This window comes from Lagenorhynchus albirostris, chromosome 2, assembly GCF_949774975.1.
Source record: "Lagenorhynchus albirostris chromosome 2, mLagAlb1.1, whole genome shotgun sequence".
Classification (NCBI taxonomy): Eukaryota; Metazoa; Chordata; class Mammalia; order Artiodactyla; family Delphinidae; genus Lagenorhynchus; species Lagenorhynchus albirostris.
The window spans coordinates 91,911,026-91,930,487 of NC_083096.1; the positions used below are offsets into that span (position 1 = coordinate 91,911,026).

Consider the following 19,462-nt stretch of genomic DNA (forward strand, 5'->3'; position numbering starts at 1 on the left):
TTTATAAAATGTACTTGGGAAGAAGCATATATCTTATATTTAATTTTATATGTATGCTATATTCCCAATGAAATTTTTTTAAAACGCTACATCCACAGCAGAAGTTTTAACAATGTAAACAGCCTATGATGAAGGCAGAAAAAGGCATTAGGGAAAAACTGTCAAAGATGAGAACAAAATTGTTTATAGCCTTATATATGAGATATTCCTCTAGACGAGGGCCCAAAGTACACATGATAGAAATGGGGAGGGCTCATGTCAGATGGAAAAGGACAGGATCCTACTCTGATGATGGGGATCACAGCTGAGAAGACAGTCCTGGCTCATCATGCATCAGAATGTACCAAAGAGAGAAAAAGCTTCAGAAGGACACATCCGGATGGAACAGCCTCAATCTCTGTTCTACTTTAGAATTTTATGTCACTCTTCACTTTTGTGGATCCTTCCCAGCTAAGAAAATCCAGTCAAAATATGTTGAAGGTCTTTACCTGCTCTGTCCTCTTTCTCTCTTTTTGTTGTCGTTCTCCAGGAAGAGAGAGATAGGTTTAGGAATAAGCATACATTTGAAGAATACAGAGAGGTAGAGGGAAGGAGGAAAACACTTTTTTCCCCATCAGATTTCTGAGGTCATGTATATTTTACTAAAAGGGAAACTGTTGAAGATTGATTTCTATTTGCGAAAACAAAATGGTATAAGAAAATATTCGCAGGAGTCGAATGGTATAATTTACTTTCAATATGTTATCTGTGTATCAGGATTTTACACAGTGGTGAAATTGAAAATGTGATCCATAGGATAAAATATTTAAAGATTAGTAACTTTAGAGATGTTCTGACCAGAAGGATAGTTTTTTACAAATAATTCTTAACCTGGAAGGTCAAAATATTAACAGCCCATTATGAAAATGGACATAGCTAGAGATATATTCACATTAACCAGACCTCAGTTACAAGTGAGGGTAACAGTATTTTTCATCACGCAGTATTAAAAGGCCCAGGAATAACATGGAATGTATACATCAAAGATTCAGGTGATTCATGAAAATTACACAGGATGAATTGTATCTGTTGTTTTATGAATATTGGTGTGCCTTCTTTGGCTTTGCTCATTTTCTAATTGCAATCAGCAACTAGAAGTTTTCTTTTTCTTTCTTTATTTGCATAGAAAATAAAGTTTTTCTCTTTTGTAAAACTCCATAGGAGAAAAGGGAAAAATGAGTATTTCCTATGACTTTTTCATAAATAAATGGTTTTCCAGTTGGTAGACTTCTAAATCAGAGTTTAAAATTTGTGATACACAATAAGAGTCTATATCAGGTGTATATGGTTTATTTTGCCTGTTTTCCCCGTGTATTGGGAAAGCAGTGTGCTATTTGGTTTTCCTAACATTTTCATTTTAATTTTCTATGATAGGATTAAACTGCCTTGATAATAAATACCAAAAGATTCCAATTCATATTTTTCCTGTTATCTCTTCCTTTAGAGGTACAGTGGCAGTAAAATGAATGAAAGAATTAAAGTGAAATGAATTATTTTCTACTTATCTGACATATACTATGATTCGCCCTGTATAATATTGCCAATGGATAATTCTAGGACTGTGCTACCTAGGGTTTTATAGAGCTGAGTCAGCTGAACTGAATTAATGATTGATTTCTAAAAGCTTCCCTTAAGTAAACTTAATCTATTTTTGCCTTTTTACATCCTAGGTGCCCAAACCAGTAGATTATTCTTGCCAACCCTGGTAAGTATTAAAAATGTTTATGTAGCTGAGTTGAAATACCATACCCTTAGCTCGAGGACGCCTTAAATGAGGGAGTAGTAAACTACATTCCATTTCCATTTGTCCTGGCTAAAGCAGTTTTCAGATGCAACAAAACACCATAATGAATTTATATATTGCTGACCTTTCCATATCTTTATCAGAGAGTGGTGCATGTGTGTGTACAAGCACATGTACTTGGCTGTAAATCCAAAGTTTATACCATCCACAGAGAGGAATGGGACATGGGCAAATATGTATATTGTATTTTAGAAGAGTAAATTTCATGGAGTTGAGAAAAAAGGTATGATTCCATTTTCTGAAACTAAAATTTAACCCAGAAAGGACAGTCGATCCTAAAAATACATTTTATAACACATAATATTGGAGGAGCAAGATGTGTCCAAGTCTAAAGTTTTAGGTCTCTGTGGAGCTCACATAACACTTGGAGGTTAGCAGTATCACTAACAGAAACAAGGAAGCAGTAGATAGTGATTATTATTTTTTAGACATTATGAGTTTAAGGGGAAATGATATCCTCAACTGGAAAAACTATTCAGCATCTAGAATAGTTATAATCATTATATGATAATAACTAACATATTCTGGGTATTTAGTATGTACTTAGTATTTTACACATTTTGTTTTGTTTTTCCAACATCTGTATAAGGAAGGTTATTTTTATTATTTTTACAGATGAGGAAACAAAGGTTAAGGCCAACCAGCTAGTAAATGGTACAGCCAGGATTCCAAGTTATGCTGTCTGTACGTTGGCACACCACCTGTTAAAGTACAAAACATGGGCATATTTACTTATTGATATTTGCTTCCTGAATTTTGAGTTTGGCTCCTCTTAAAATGACTGCATCTATTTTTACTTTCTTGATATTGAAATATATGTATACAAACTAGATACCAGGATATGTATATAAATGAGATATTCTGAGAGTATATAGTACCAGTTCAGTTTGCAGGTGTAGCTAACACCTGAGTTCTTTAATATTTTAAATTCTGATCATTTTCTGTTATATAACCAAAGCATGAAAAATGCCGGGTTACTGTAGGAATATATTGTCCATAGTATGAGATCCTCTCCTCAGCAGTCTTGCTCTCCCTCCCCAGCAATTTCTGCCTTCTGTGGTCATTGTCTGCTTTCTCTGACATCCCTCTCTGGGCTTCAGCACTGAGCTTGCTGGAGAAATTGTAGCAGGTCTGTAATGGAACTGGAAATCTTTGCTACATGTTTACCTGGTTTAAGATAAATTTGAGGTCTTACTTTTCGTGGAATTAAAGACTGTAATCCTGACAAATTAAGTTTGGAGAATAGAGCTGATAGCATGGATAATCAAACTGAAAAACATCAAGGACTGGTGAAATCATGAGAGTGTGATGATAGTTTCCTTCTCGTTTCTTTTACTATTTTTCATGTAAGTAGGCATAATAGTTACAAGAGTAATGAGAAATACTAAAGCCACAAACTAGATGGATTTTTTTTTTAATTGGAGTATAATTGCTTTACGATATTGTGTTAGTTTCTGGTGTACAACGAAGTGAATCAGCTATATGCATACCTATATCTCCTCCCTCTTGGACCTCCCTCCCATCTCCCCCAATCCCACCCACCTAGGTCATCACAGAGCACCAAGCTGAGCTCCCTGAGCTGTACCACAGGTTCCCACTAGCTATGTATTTTACACATGGTAGTGTATTTATGTCAAACCTAATTGCCCAATTCATCCCACCCTCCCCTTCCCCCTATGTCTACATGTCTGTTCTCTACGTCTGTGATGGATTTTATGAAATAAACCAATCAGGTACCTGGGAACCAGTCAGGGCACAGGAGATTTGTTTTTGAGCCCTTTGTTTTAAAATGTACCCTTGCCAATATGTAAAATTCTATTGAATATATGACCAGTTAGAAAAGTATCGTTCCTACTGATAAAAAAAAAAAATCAAGATGTTCAGATGAGGGAAGACCCTTGAAAACAGTAAGAAATAGATATAGTATAATTTCATAATTACTTTTTCTTCTTTTCTGAGCAACTTGGACAATTTCTTCACACTAAGCAGGCAGTTTCATGTGAAATGACTTCTGCTAAGGAACAAAATGATCAGAAAATGAAATCTTCAATTTTAGAAATACTAAACTGTTTAGAGAAAAATTACACTGTGGTTCTCAAGTCATTAAGAAAGTGAATAACACCAACTGTATGGTGTATTTATTATTTCCACATTTTAAAACAAGTTGCTCCCATAAGGTAAACTTTATCTCTTTCATAGGCCATGAAATAAAACAGAATTCAAGATGATTATCTTCAACAATCTATGTTTTGGGGTGTCACGAAGGCAGGGATGAGGCATGGGGCTTAAATCTGGGGAACTGTCTGAAAATCCTTATGAAGAAAAGGATACAGATGCCAAGGAACCTACCTCATCCTCCAAGTAGTCAGGCAACTTACCTTTCCCTACCTTAGCAGGAGACATAAGTTAGAAGGTATATTACATGGAAAAATTGAGCCATATGGGGCCTAGAGTTGGAAAGAGCAGGCCCAGCAGAGATTGGGAGAGCTGTCATACTGAAACCAGATGGGTCAAATTAAGGAAAGTCAATATACAGACTGATGATGATTCCCAGTTCCTTTGTGCAGCTCAATTTCAGTACTGTGACAGCTGTGTCTCACACACATGGACTACTCTCTTCTTGCATCCAGATAGGAATTTGGAAGATTTTTCTCTAAAGAAACAGAATAGACTCAAAATAAAAAATCTAAAATCCAGCCCCATCATAAGGTTCTTGCCAAACGATCAGGTTCCCACACAATGAGCCTCCCTTGCTTCCTCCACACAGAGCTTCCAGTCAGTTCTTGGCTTGGATGCCCTTCCTCTTAAATATAAGCAGACAACAAGGAGTAACCAGGCATTTGAGAAAAGCCTTGAAGTAAAGAATAAATAGGAAAAATAAACTTGGAAGAATTACAGACATTAGAATGGGCAGAAGAAAGAAGCCTTAAAGTTATATTCTCAGAATTAAGAGATGACAATGTATCCATAGAAGTGAGATGGATGTTTTATAAAAGCAACAATCAGATAATAAGAAAGAGCTCTTCTAGTTAAGTATTGAGTACAGAAACTGGAAAATAAAGTTGAGTAAATCCTTCAGAAAATCAAAGAGAGATAATATGAGAGAAAAAATAGAGTAGGGGGCTTCCCTGGTGGCGCAGTGATTGAGAATCTGCCTGCCACTGCAGGGGACACGGGTTCGAGCCCTGGTCTGGGAGGATCCCACGTTCTGCAGAGCAACTAGGCCTGTGAGCCACAACTACTGAGCCTGCACGTCTGGAGCCTGTGCTCCGCAACAAGAAAGGCCGCGATAGTGAGAGGCCCACGCACCGCGATGAAGAGTGGCCCCTGCTTGCCGCAACTAGAGAAAGCCCTTGTACAGAAACGAAAACCCAACACAGCCAAAAATAAATAAATAAATAAATTTTCAAAAAGAAAAAAAATGATAGAGTAGGCAAGTGACTTGAGAAGTCCAGCCTTCACTTACTAGAACTCCAGAAAGGGAAACTGAGAACAATTATCAAAAAAAAAAAACAACAAAAAAAAAATTTTTTTTAGAACTGAAGGGTATATGGCTCCAAATCAAAGATGCTACCAAGGGCCAAGGACAATATTGAACATTTAGTACAGCACATAACTGAAAGGCATATTAACATGAAAGTTTGCTACATAGAGAAAACAAAGCATCTGAGAGTTTCCAGGGAGAAAAAAATTCAGATTACATACAAAGACTTGGAAACCAAGATGGCACTGAATTGGATGTTAGAACAGTAGAGCGATGCCTTAAAATTTGAGAAGCAAATAATTTCTCACCTATAATTCTATATCCAGCCAAACTGTGAATTAAGGATTATTAAGTAAAATAAAAATATGTTCATAGATGTGAGGCCTTCTGAGTACTAAATCCCATGTATTCATTTATAGGAATCTGAAGGATGAGCTAGTAAACCAAAAAAGAGGGAGATACAGAATCTAGGAAATGGGAGTAAAGGGATGTCCAGGACTACAGTAATTCAGCAGGCTTAGAGAGCAAGCAGTGGTGATTAGACCAAGAGGGTGGAGAGCTTGCTTGGGAAAGACGAATGTCTCCCCATAGAAAAAATTATTATGTACAGTACATGGTGTTGAAAATGTATCACTGAGGGGTTTATAATCCTCTTGGAGAATTTGGAAAAAAATCTGTGGTAGAGACAAAGAAGTTTGAGCAAAACAAAAACTTGAGGACTTTTTTTTTTTTGTGGTATGCGGGCCTCTCACTGCTGCGGCCTCTCATGTTGCGGAGCACAGGCTCCGGACGCGCAGCCTCAGCAGCCATGGCTCACGGGCCCAGCCACTCCGCGGCATGTGGGATCCTCCCGGACCGGGGCATGAACCCATGTCCCCTGCATCAGCAGGCGGACTCTCAACCACTGCACCACCAGGGAAGCCCGAGGACTTGTTTTCTGATGTCAGATGTTCTTCGAACGTGACAACATGACACAACTGGGTAAGATGATGACTTAGCTTTGGAGAGGTTACACAAAGAATGAGGTGCAGCACTATGAAGGCATGAGCATAAGTGGAGAAACAGTGATTTTCCATCCTGACATCTAAAATTGATAAAGACCCAGAAGGAGAAGAGAGGGAGAAAGGGCCTGAGAAAATAATATTTGAAGAGATTATAGCTGAAATCTTCCCTAACATGAGAAAGGAAACAATCAATCAAATCCAGGAAGCACAGAGAGTCCCATACAAGATAAACCCAAGGAGGTACATGCCAAGACACAAATCAATCAAACTGACAAAAATTAAAGACAAAAAATATTAAAAGCAACAAATAACATACAAGGGAACCCTGATATGGTTATCAGCTGATTTTTAAGCAGAAACTCTGCAGGCCAGCAGGGAGTGGCACAATACATTTAACATGATGCAAGGGAAAAACCTAAAACCAAGAGTACTCTACCCAGCAAGGCTCCCATTCAGGTTTGATGGAGAAATCAAAAGTTTTACAGATAAGCAAAAGCTAAGAGAATTCAGCACCACCAGACCAGCTTTGCAAAAAATGCCAAAAGAACTTCTCTCTACAGAAAAGGCCACAACTAAAATCAAGAAAATTATGAATGGGAAAGCTCACCAGTAAAGGCAAACATAAAGTAAAGGTAGGAAGTCATCCATGCACAAATATGATATCAGAACCAGCAATAATGAGAAAAGGAGAGTACAAATGCAGGATATTGGAAATGCATTTAAAATTAAGAGATCAATAACTTAAAACAATCTTGTATATATATAGACTGCTACATCAAAACCTCATGGGAGATATATAATGAGAGGAGACAAGATGGCAGGGTAGAAGGACACATGCTCACCCCTTCTTATGGAAACACCAGAATCACAACTAACGACTGAACAACCACCAACAAAAAACGCTGGAACCTACTAAAAAAGATATTCTACATCCAAAGACAAAGAAGAAGCCACAATAAGACAGTAGGAAGGGCACAATCGCAATAAAATCAAATCCATACACACCAGGTGGCCAACTCACTAACTGGAAGACAATTATACCACAGAAGTTCTCCCACAAGAGTGAAAGTTCTGAGCCCCACATTAGGCTCCCCAGCTTGGAGGTGTGGCAACAGGAGAGGGAGCCCCCAGAGAATCTGTCTTTGAAGGCCAGCAGGATTTGATCACAGCAGTTCCACAGGACTGGGGGAAACAGAAACCCCACTCTTGGTGAGTGCACACAGGATCTCATGTGCACCAGGACCCAGGGAAAGAAGTGGTAACCTCATAAGAGACTGAGCCAGACTTACCTGCTAGTATTAGAGGGTCTCCTGTGAAGGCAGGGGTGGCTCTGGCTCACTGGAGGGACAAGGACACTGGTAGTGGCAGGTTTGACAAACTCATTGGCATGCGCCCTCTTGAAGGCTGCCATTATCTCACCAAGACCTGGCCCCACCCAACAATCTGTAGGCTCCAGTGCTGGGATACCTCAGGCCAAACAACCAACAGGGCGGGAACACAGCCCCATCCATTAGCAGACAAGCTGCTTAAAGTCTTCCTGAATAAACAGCTGCCCAGTAAACACACCCCCTGACATGGCCCTGCCCACCAAAGGCAGAAGACCCAGCTCCACCCACCAGTGGGCAGGTACCAGTCCCTCCCACCAGGAAGCCCGCACAAGCCTCTTAGACAGCCTCATCCACCAGAGGGCAGACAGCAGAAGAACTACAACCCTGCAGCCTGCAGAACTGAAACCACAATCACAGAAAGACAAAATGAGACAGCAGAGGAATATGTCCCAGATGAAGGAACAAGATAAAACTCCAGAAGAACTAAGTAAAGTGGAAATAGACAATCAACCTGAAAAAGAATTCAGAGTAATGATAGTAAAGATGATCCAAGAGCTTGGAAAAAGAATGGAGGCACAGATTGAGAAGATACAAGAAATGCTTAATAAAGACCTAGAAGAACTAAAGAACAAATGAACAGTACAATAACTGAAATGAAAAAATAAACTAGAAGGAATCAGTAACAGAATAACTGAGGCAGAAGAATGGATAAGTCACCTGGAAGACAGAATGGTGGAAATCATTGCCATGGAACAGAATAAAGAAAAAAGTATGAAAATAAATGAGGGCAGTCTACAAGACCTTAGGGACAACATTAAATACACCAACATTCACACTATAGCAGTCCCAGAAGGAGAGAAGAGAAAGGATCTGAGAAAATATTTGAAGCGATAATAGCTGCAAACTTCCTTAACATGGGAAAGGAAACAGTCACCCAAGTCCAGGAATCACAAAGAGTTCCAGGCAGGATAAACCCAAGGAGGAACACACCAAGCCACATAGTAATAAAATTGATGAAAATTAAAGATAGAGAAAAAAATATTAACAGCAACTAGGGAAGAGCAACAAATAACATACAAGGGAACTCCCATATGGTTATCAGCTGATTTTTCAGCAGAAACTCTACAGTCCAGAAGGGAGTTTCATGATATATTTAAAGTGATAAAAGGGAAGAACCTACAACCAAGAATATTCTACCCAGCAAGGCTTTCATTCAGATTTGACAGAGAAATCAAAAGTTTTACATACAAGCAAAAGCCAAGAGAACTCAGCACTACCAGACCAGCTTTGCAACAAATGCCAAAGGAACTTCTCTAGGCAGAAGAGGCCACAACTAGAATCAAGAAAATTACAAATGTAAAATCTCATCAGTAAAGGCAAACATACAGTAAAGGTTGGAAATCATTTCCACACAAATATATCAAAACCAGCAACTGTGAGTGGAGGAGAGCACAAATGCAGAATACTGAAAATGCATTTGAAATTAAAAGACCAACAACTTAAAACAATCTTGTGTATATATAGACTGCTATATCAAAACCTCATGGTAGCTGCAAACCAAAAATCTACAATAGATACACACCCAAAAAAAGAAAAAGGAATCCAAACACAACACTATAAATTTGGTCATCAAATCACAAGAGAACAAAAGAGGAAGGGAAGAAAAAACACCAACAAAAACAAATCCAAAACAATTACCAAAATGGCAATAAGAACATACATATTGATAATTATCTTAAACATAAACAGATTAAATGCAACAGTCAAAAGACACAGACTAACTGAATGGATACAAAAACAAGACCCATATATATGGTGTCTACAAGAGACCCACTTCTGATCTAGGGACACATACAGACTGAAGTGAGACGATGGAAAAAGATATATCCATGCAAATGAAAACAAAAAGAAAGATGCAGTAGCAATGCTACAGATCTAGGGACACATACTGACTGAAAGTAAGGTATGTAAAAAATTCTATTCCATGCGAATGGACATGAAAAGAAAGCTGGAGTAACAATACTCATGTCAGACAAAATAGACTTTAAAATAAAGACTATTACAAGAAACAGAGAAGGGCACTACATAATGATCAAGGGATCAATCCAAGAAGAAGATATAACAATTGTAAATATACATGCACCCAACATAGGAGCACCTCAATATATGAAGCAAATACTAACAGCCATAAAAGGAGAAACTGACAATAACACAGTAATAGTGGGAGACTTTAACACCCCACTTTCATCAATGGACAGATCATCCAGACAGAAAATCAATAAGGAAACACAGGCATTAAATGACATATTAGACCAGGTGGACTTATTTGATATTTACAGAGCATTCCATCCAAAAGCAGCAGAATGCACATTCTTCTCAAGTGCACATGGAACATTCTCCAGGATTGATCACCTGCTGGGCCACAAAGCGAGCCGCAGTAAATTTAAGAAAATTGAAATTACATCAAGCACCTTTTCCAACCACAACGCTATGAGATTAGAAATCAACTACAAGGAAAAAAACTGTAAAAATACACAAACACGTGGAAGCTAAACAATATGCTACTAAACAACCAATGGATCACTGAAGAAATCAAAGAGGAAATCAAAAGATACCTAGAGACAGACAAAAGTGAAAGCACGATGATCCAAAACCTACGGGACACAGCAAAAGCAGATCTAAGAGGGAAGTTTATAGCAATACAGTCTTACCTCAGGAAACAAGAAAAATCTCAAATAAACACCCTAAGCTTACACCTAGAGCAACTAGAGAGAGAAGAACAAACAAAACCCAAAGTTAGTAGAATGAAAGAAATCATAAAGATCTGAGCAGAAATAAATGAAATAGAGATGAAGAAAATAGAAAAGATCAATGAAACTGTAAGCTGGTTCTTTGAAAAGATAAACAAAATTGACAGAACTTTAGCCAGACTCATCAAGAAAAAGAGGGAGAGGGCTCAAATCAATACAATTAGAAATGAAAAAGAAGTTACAACTGACACCACAGAAATACAAAGGATCATAAGAGAGTACTACAAGCAACTATATGCCAATAACATGGACAACCTAGAAGAAATGGACAAATTCTCAGAAAGGTACAATCTCCCAAGACTGAACCAGGAAGAAATAGAAAACATGAACAGACCAATCACAAGTACTGAAATTGAAACTGATTAAAAGACTCCCAGCAAACAAAAGTCCAGAACAAGATTGCTGCGCAGGCAAATTCTATCAAACATTTAGAGAAGAGTTAACACCTATACTTCTCACACTCTTCCAGAAAGTCACAGAGGATGGAACACTCCCAAACGCATTCTATGAGGCCAGCATCACCCCAATACCAAAATCAGACAAAGGTACCACAAAAAAAGAAAATTACAGGCCAATATCACTGATGAACATAGACACAAAAATCCTCAACAAAATACTAGCAATCTGAAACCAACCATCGGCAGGCAGACTCTCAACCACTGCGCCACCAGGGTAGCCCTGGAATCTAATTTTAAACAATGATACAAATAAATTTATTTACAAAACAGAAATGGACATTGGGATATTGAAAACTAACTTACAGTTACCAGAGGGGAAACGTTGTGGGGAGGGATAAATCAGGAACTTGGGATGAACATTCACACACTACTATATATAAGATAGATAACCAAGGACATACTGTATAGGACAGGGAACTCTACTCCATATTCTATGATAACCTATAAGAGAAAAGAATCCAAAAAAGAATGAATATATGTATATGTTTAACTGAATCTGGTTGAGAGTCCACCTGCCGATGCAGGGGATACGGGTTCGTGCCCCAGTCTGGGAAGATCCCACATGCTGCGGAGCGGCTGGGCCCGTGAGCCATGGCCGCTGAGCCTGCGTGTCCGGAGCCTGTGCTCCGCAACGGGAGAGGCCACAACAGTGAGAGGCCCACGTACCACAAAAAAATAAATAAATAAAATAAAAATAAAATTGATAAATTGTAGTTTAATCATGTTATTTAGAAATATTCAAGTAGATATTAAAAAATAACAAGGAAAAATAGGTGAAATACTTGAAATGGGACTTGGGGTAGAATCTGATAAGATGGGGTAGTGCTGCTTTTTCATTATAGTTTTATAGTACGACTTGACTTTTAAAAATTACGTTCATGTGTTACTCTGATAAAAATGATTATGCTGTATGCTAATTGCCATAAATGCTATGAAGGAAATTAGGGATACTGTAATGAGAACAATGGAGTGGAGAGTGCCAGATACAGGACAGTGTTCTTTAGCTGGAATGGTCAGAAAAGACTCTCTAAACCTGAAGGATGAGAAGCAATGTGGGTTGACAGAGGGTGAGAGTTTTCCAACACAGGAATATAGTCCATGCAAAACTCTAAGAATTCTTGAACCTGAAAGAAGCCTGGAGACTAGTAAAGAAGGGGTTTGTTAGAGATAAGATTTAAGAGGAAGATGTGAGTCAGATTATACTAGGTAGTAATGAGTCAGTGGTTATCCTAACTTTAACCCAAGGTACCATGTACATAAAATGCCCTTAGCTTTTCTTCTGTACTTGGTGGAAACCTCACATGTCCTCCTCCCTTTACAAACTTGTCAAATGCCTACCATGTGTATTTTAAATATTGGATTGGCCAAAAAGTTCGTTCGGTTTTAAATAAAAATAAAACATTTTTCATTTTCACAAAGAATTTTATTGAACGTATTCACTAACCGAACAAACGTTTTGGCCAACCCAATATTTAGCATAGATTAGATGTGGGTATTTTCACTGGGTTACATGAGTCCATATGTGAATCAGAAAATTTTCTAGAATATTGATTTGAAAGATAGCTGATCTCAACATAAAAGTTTTTCCTTTAACTTTTATTACCCATAATCTGATATATTTTGTCAATAAATGCTAAACCTGTATTTGATGCAAAGGGTCATTGAAGAATATTTTTTTTTTTTTTTTTTTTTTTGTGATATGCGGGCCTCTCACTGTTGTGGCCTTTCCCGTTGCGAAGCACAGGCTCCGGACGCGCAGGCCCAGCGGCCACGGCTCACGGGCCCAGCCGCTCCGCGGCACGTGGGATCCTCCCGGACCGGGGCACGAACCCCTGTCCCCTGCATCGGCAGGCGGACCCTCAACCACTGCGCCACCAGGGAAGCCCTTGAAGAATATTTTAACATTGAATTTGGGCCTTTTATTATTATTGTTATGGGATCTGGGTATGCTTAAGACCAGTATAGTTTAGGAAGAATTGAATTCTGGTTTTGAAAATATCTACCTTTTAAAAATTTTATTCATTACTACCAGTTTCTTAAGAAAATTGGTTATCAAAATTGTGGACTACAAGAATTAATCTTATATCCAAAAAATAATTATTTTAAAATAATTTAAATTGTTTCTGAATTTTCTTACAACAATACTCAAAGGAAATTTTGTTTCATACTGTTTTACCTAGAAAAGGTGAAATTTTGGAGGAGTGCGTGTATGTGTGTATACGTGTATGTACATCTGTGTGTGTCTTAGGCAGGGCAACCCTTCCCTACAAATCTTTTTCTTTCTTGTCCTTAAATTCCCCACAACTCTCTCTCTAACCCGATGCTATTAATTCTTGTCTTTGTCCCATTTATTTATTTGATAAATATTTAGTGTATGTTAGGCAATATTCACTTCACTGTTGTAATCTTTGTAGAGCATTTGTGTTTGGACGTATCTAAAGGACTTTTTTCTGCATTATTTTTTTTGAAGTACTACAATTGGTACAGAAGTAAAAACAGTTCAGATCTGCCACTAAATTAAAATCCTAACAGATACATATTTTTAGCCTCTGTTCTCTTCCAGGTACATTACCCAAATTTTCTGCATCTTTGTTTCTTATAGGTATGCTGGAGCAATGGAAAGATTGCAGGCAGAGACTGAACTTATTAACAGGGTAAATAGTACTTACCTTGTGAGGCACAGGACCAAAGAGTCAGGAGAATATGCAATTAGCATTAAGTAAGTGGGACAAGTACTTTTACAGAAATAGCTTTCCTGTTTTCATAATTGCATAGATCATCTGACATATATAACACTGAAGCTGAAAACCAAGGTTCTAATTGCAGCAGAAATAATGTATCATCTCTCCAGACAGTTCATTAATACTTGAAAATATCTGTTAGAAAAAATGGTATTGTGTTATAGGCTGCTAATTGGCATACTACATTTCTTTCATAACATTGTACTTGATATGTGTATGTTTCTAGTAAATCCTAAGAATTATAAATTACTAGATTTTGTTTTTCCATATTCGCAAATTGATCTTATAAAAAAATTGGGCATAGTGATTGATCAAATCTAACCCAACCCCCTCATCTCACTTCAAATATTGGTTGTATCTTCAACCAATCTAGTGAATATATTTTGTTAATTAGCTGTCACCAGTGTATTGGCATAGGTATATATTTTGTCTTCAGAATTAATTCCTATAATGTTATTGGGGCATGCCCTCTGGTAATTATTGATTTCTACTGATTAAAAACACATTTATATTCATAAGTTATTCATTGCCCACAGGTACAATAATGAAGCAAAGCACATCAAGATTTTAACAAGAGATGGCTTTTTTCACATTGCAGAAAATAGAAAGTTTAAAAGCTTAATGGTAAGCATTGATTAGTTCTTTTCAATCTGTGGTCCTTATTTTTCTTCTATTAGAAAGGTCAGTTTAATTCTAGTTTCTTGGAGTATTAGCTCACTGAAACATTGTTTAAAGAGAATCATACCATAATTATGCAGCAGAATCCTGAAAATTTTAATTGTAAGAATTCTAGTTAAGTTTTATATTGCCCTAGACATATTTTTCATTGTAAACTAAGTTTACAAGTTTTAGATAATATTTCAGAGTCCACACTAGAAGATTCTTAGAGCCACAGACACGTTCAAAACAATCAACTTTCAGTTATTTGTGTTTTACCTTGTTTGAATGACACACAGCAGAGTTTTAACGTGCTTCTTTCTTCCTCTGCCTCTATCTCTTCATTCAGGCAGAGGAAGATATTTTAAATTATAACATTAAAAAGTTGTAATTGGTAAAATACCGCTCACATTTAGGTTCATTTCATGCAAAACATACTGTCAAATGGAAAACCTTTTTGTATTTTCTGCTATTTTAGGTGACCTGTACTACAGTTCTCCTTCATTACCTTGGACAATTAAACATTAACAAGGTGGCATTTTTACCACATGACAGTGATATTTCATAGGAATTTTACATTTAAATTGAACAGTATGTTGTTACCAAGTTGTTTCAAATAAATAAAGATTATTAATTCTGATGATTTTTAAAAGTGTAACTTAGCATATAAGAATAGTATATGTCATATCAACAATACATATATCAGTATGTCATTACATGTGCATTGCTTGTGCACATGTGCATTTACTGTCAATGCTTGTGCATTTACTGTCAATGCTTGTGCATTGACAGTAAAGAAGAAAGTTCTTATTTCATGAAAAATGATCTCAAGCGTGTTTCTCAAGTTTGCAAGCATTTCTTGAGATAATGAAGAATTTGGAGATAGGACATAAGATGCATTTGTAGCACTCTGCTAAGTACTTTGAGTAACATTGGGAAGGACCACTCATTGATTGAACCATCAGTCAAATGATACACACTGCATCGTTCCAGAAAACATCTCAAAGCACTTTGCAGATGTTAACATTAAAGTTAAAACTGAGCGTAAGAGAGCCTTACAAAATAAGCCAGCTTGAAAGCCTTATCTAAAAATTTAGAACTGCTTCAAGACAGGAATCAGTGTTTTAAAGAAATTGAAGCATCTTGAGTTGAAAGAAAAGTAAGAAAACCTCTCTGGACATAAATATCACATTCCCAATTCAAAAGCTAAGGATGGGTAGCAAGACTGTGTCCTGGAAAATGTAAACCCTGTCAAGTTGGCAACCAAGATCCAGGTATCCTCCCTGCTGGCAGTGAGTTATGTTCTGCTGGAACAAGCAGGCTGTGCACAGAGAAAACTGGACCTGAGGAGGTTCTTCCCTAAAGGAAAACCTAGCAGGGAGGTAGCAAGTGGATGCACAAATAATGAGTAACAGCCCCAGCCGAGACATGATAAAAGCGTGAACAGGGAGTCTCCACATCGCTGCGAGACACACCAGCCTGACTCACCTGAAGAAATTAGGGTGGTTGGTAATGAAGCTGCTCCGTGGTATTATAGTTAATATGAGACTTTAAAAAAAAAAAATGCTGTAGGGCCAAAGCTGACTACCAGCCTTGATGACTTTGAAAGCAACAAAAGGGACTTCCATCACAGCAGATAAACGAAGAGGATGAAAGGAATAGTCACTGGAGAGGGCCAATCAATTCAGCTCTTTGTCACCTGGATTCAGCTCAAGAAAGTTCCTCATCCTCTAAGTTCAGATGTGAAAAGCCAGTAGATACTGCATGACCTGGATTAGTGGACACAGATCCTCAAGTTCCTATCTGCATGTAAAGCTGTTATTATAGTATAAGCAATAAAGACCCAGAATTCAAATAACTTGGACCAGAGAGCAGTAAAAGTTTCTGCAATGATGTTCTGGAAAGGGAATTAAAAGTAGTTGTCACAGAGCTAAAATAAGCTCCCCTTATATGCTATGTGTAAGACATCAGAAATGCCACTGCAAGAGACACATGCATGTTTTTTCCTCCATATCTGGGGATCTTCTGTAAGGAAGTACATAGTGCAGAGGGTTAAAGGGAGGGGATTAAGAATTAACTGCAAAACTACAATGAAAAAGAAACTGCAGCAAAAGGATATGACAGACAAGGAGCTGAAAAATCTCAGCCTTAGATGAATACTTCTGTCAGCTCTTACAAAATCACTGTAAACGTTGCTGAAGAGAGTGTTGAAGTTGTCTGGACCTACTTCCTCCTCTTTGTTTCTGTTCATTTGTTGAACAAATTTATATTGAGTCCTCACTATGTGAAGTTACTGTGCTTTTGCACAATTCAAAAAGGACTCAACTGTTCAAAACAGCTTTCAAATTAGTAGATCTCTGTGTACTGAGAACCTCACAATAGTGCTGTCCTTTGACCCTCCGCTGGGAAATGCCACATGGATACCTGATCAGAAGGAATGGCTCCTATCTCAGTAACTAGCCCCTCTGGAAGAAGAGAGAAGGTTGATAGGCACCTTGGGAAAGTAGGGGCTTCTCTGAACCTGCATCATGCAACCTCAAGGAGGTTACATTTTATCGTGTTGGTGTCAAATAACACAGTTCCCATTATAAGTACATAACAGTCTATGCATTTTCTTTAGTTCAGTATCTTCCCATCATGGCTGGTAAAGTTATATTCATCTACCTAATGACACTCATTAGGGCCTGGAATTAAATTTAATTTGGAAAGGATGTAAAATGAAAACGAAATCCAGAATTCGTTTTAAATTAGCCAGTTTCTCGAAAAGAAGATTGGCCTCAGGTGGTTATGACCTAACCTTTTCCCTCTGGTTTCAATGGCTTGGTTAATCAAAATCTTTGTTTTTCTTAGTCAGTAAATCCAAATTCTAAATGAATTTCTGTATCCAGATTACAAGGCATTAATTTTGTTCTAATTTTCATGTATGCCAGACAGTCCATATCCAAATGCTGTTTATAAATCAACTCCACTGCCTGTTTCCTTGGTAATTGGAATGACTGGCTCTCACTCATTATTTTTCAGAGAGACCTGAATTGTTGACACCACTGTGTCAGTGTGAGATAAGGAAAGTTTAGCAATTTCTTTTGTTTAGAGTCTTCTTCTTTACTTGTAGTACTTGAAGGTCAATGATTGCTAAAGCAGAAGTGGATTAGACTAAAATACTGAAAGGCATAAGTTGGAAGAGATCCACCATGGCACTATTTAATTCTACCCAGTTAGAAAGATGTAGGGAGATTTACCCTCATAAGACTGTAAAAATGGAACTAAAATATCTTCCATGCTCAGTGAAGTGATAAAAAAGTGTTTTACAGCTTACCAAGCCACATGACCCTAGGCCTTGGAAAAGTCATTTTTTTCTTCCATAAAATTTGGAGGTGGGTAGGTATTAAATGATGACCAAGTCCTTTTCAGTAATGATAATTCTGTAGTTTCTAGCCAACTTCACATAAACCTTAATTCATACTAATTCATGATATCATGCATAAAATTCATATTACTTATAACAAAATTACACTGAAGATCAAAGTTATTGGCTTATAATTACTCTCAGGTTGATTTTCACATTTTTGCTAAAGAAAAGAACACATTTCATTCAGTTTAAATGAGAAGACTAAGAGAACTGTTATATATATATATATATATGTATATATAGTGTCGCTGATGCAAATGATAATAAAGTGTACCGTTCTTCCAGAGACCTTACAAAATTTTGCATTTAAAGAAATTAAATGATAATATTGGTCTCTAAGTAGAATTTAATTCCAGACATTGCCTTTGCAAGCCATGCTAAAATCACCATAATATAAATGCCATATTCTGATCAGTGAAGTCATTTTGAGGATATAATCTTCTGAGATTTTAACTTTTTTTTTTTTTTAAGTTGGTCAGGTTCCACATTCCTTTGCTTCATCAAGGGCACCCATAATCTGGGCCCAAGCAAGGAAGAAAGGATGGAAGAAAATATTTTTAAGTGTCAAACCATAGCATCTTGGGTCTAAGAGAACAAATTCCTGGTATACCATAGATACTTAGAAAATGCTCCTTCCCTTTGCTTCACTTTTTGCATATTTACATTTGCCAGGTACTATTTGCTGATAATATGATGTAGTTCAGAGCACAAACTCTGGAGCCAGACACCAATTATACAGACTTGCCCAAAGCTGATTAATCTCACTGAGCCTTGAGCATCAGGGGGAAAAGGCCCATCTCTTGTTTCTTGTTTGAAGATTGTAAGAAACTATATAAAAGGCCTGGCACATGGGATCATGGTAACTCTCATGATTATTCACACGTACCAGGCACTTTATACATTCTTTGCTATAGCCTGTGAAATGGTTTATTATCCCCAGATGTGAAAGGTAAAGAATCTCCATTTGCCTTATCCAGTACTTTAGCCAAACCAGGCTCCTTTTAGTTTATGAACGTGGTCTTTGTTATGTTTGTGTCTGTTCCCAGCCTGACTGCTCTACTTAAAATAATCCTTCCCTCCTTCCTGGCTTTTGAAATTTTACCTGTTCTTCACTTTAAGCCAAGCTACCTGCATCATGAACTCTTCCCTCATCCTCCCCACTGGACTCAGAAAAGGAAGCTCTCTTTCTTGCCTTTGAACTCCCATAATCCTTCACTTTCCATCAAGGGTGAGGACACCTAGGAACCTTATCTTCAAAATCTCTGTGACCCCCTGGAACTCCCCGCACGATGCATTCCACAACTCATCCGAGTTTGGTCAAAAATAATAAATAAATCATTGATGATCCTCTTTCTCTTCTTTTGGGTGATTTTTGGCCCGACTGATTTGTTTTGGGAACTTTGAACATACCCATTGAATGGAGATACTGAATCGACGACAGTGTGGTTTTTTAAAGAAATGAGTTGCTTTTATACTGTTTGTTTTAAACAATAGTGCTGTAGTAGAAGCACTGACTAATCAGATTAAAAGTGATTATGCTTTTATTTTCATTTCAGGTTTTTCTAAGAAACGTCTATAGTACTCATCTAATGATAGTATGCATTTTTCCATTATGAATTAATCATTTTTCAATTTCTGTTTAAAGTAGAGGGATTCAGATTTGTGCAGAACCTATGAAACCAACATCTCGAAAGAAATTTCCTGAAATTTTAGTATGAAAGATGGTGG

The 19,462-nt window shown here is 37.4% G+C and overlaps 1 protein-coding gene across 1 annotated transcript in view; it reads left to right on the top strand.

The window, feature by feature from the left end:
* Nucleotides 1-19,462, top strand: part of VAV3 (vav guanine nucleotide exchange factor 3) — a 390,869-nt gene that overhangs the window by 348,158 nt on the left and 23,249 nt on the right. Inside the window, exons 22-24 of the mRNA XM_060139483.1 lie at nt 1,710-1,744; nt 13,530-13,646; nt 14,205-14,292. Of these exons, the coding sequence (XP_059995466.1) occupies nt 1,710-1,744; nt 13,530-13,646; nt 14,205-14,292 (240 nt within the window). The remainder of the gene's footprint in view (nt 1-1,709; nt 1,745-13,529; nt 13,647-14,204; nt 14,293-19,462) is intronic.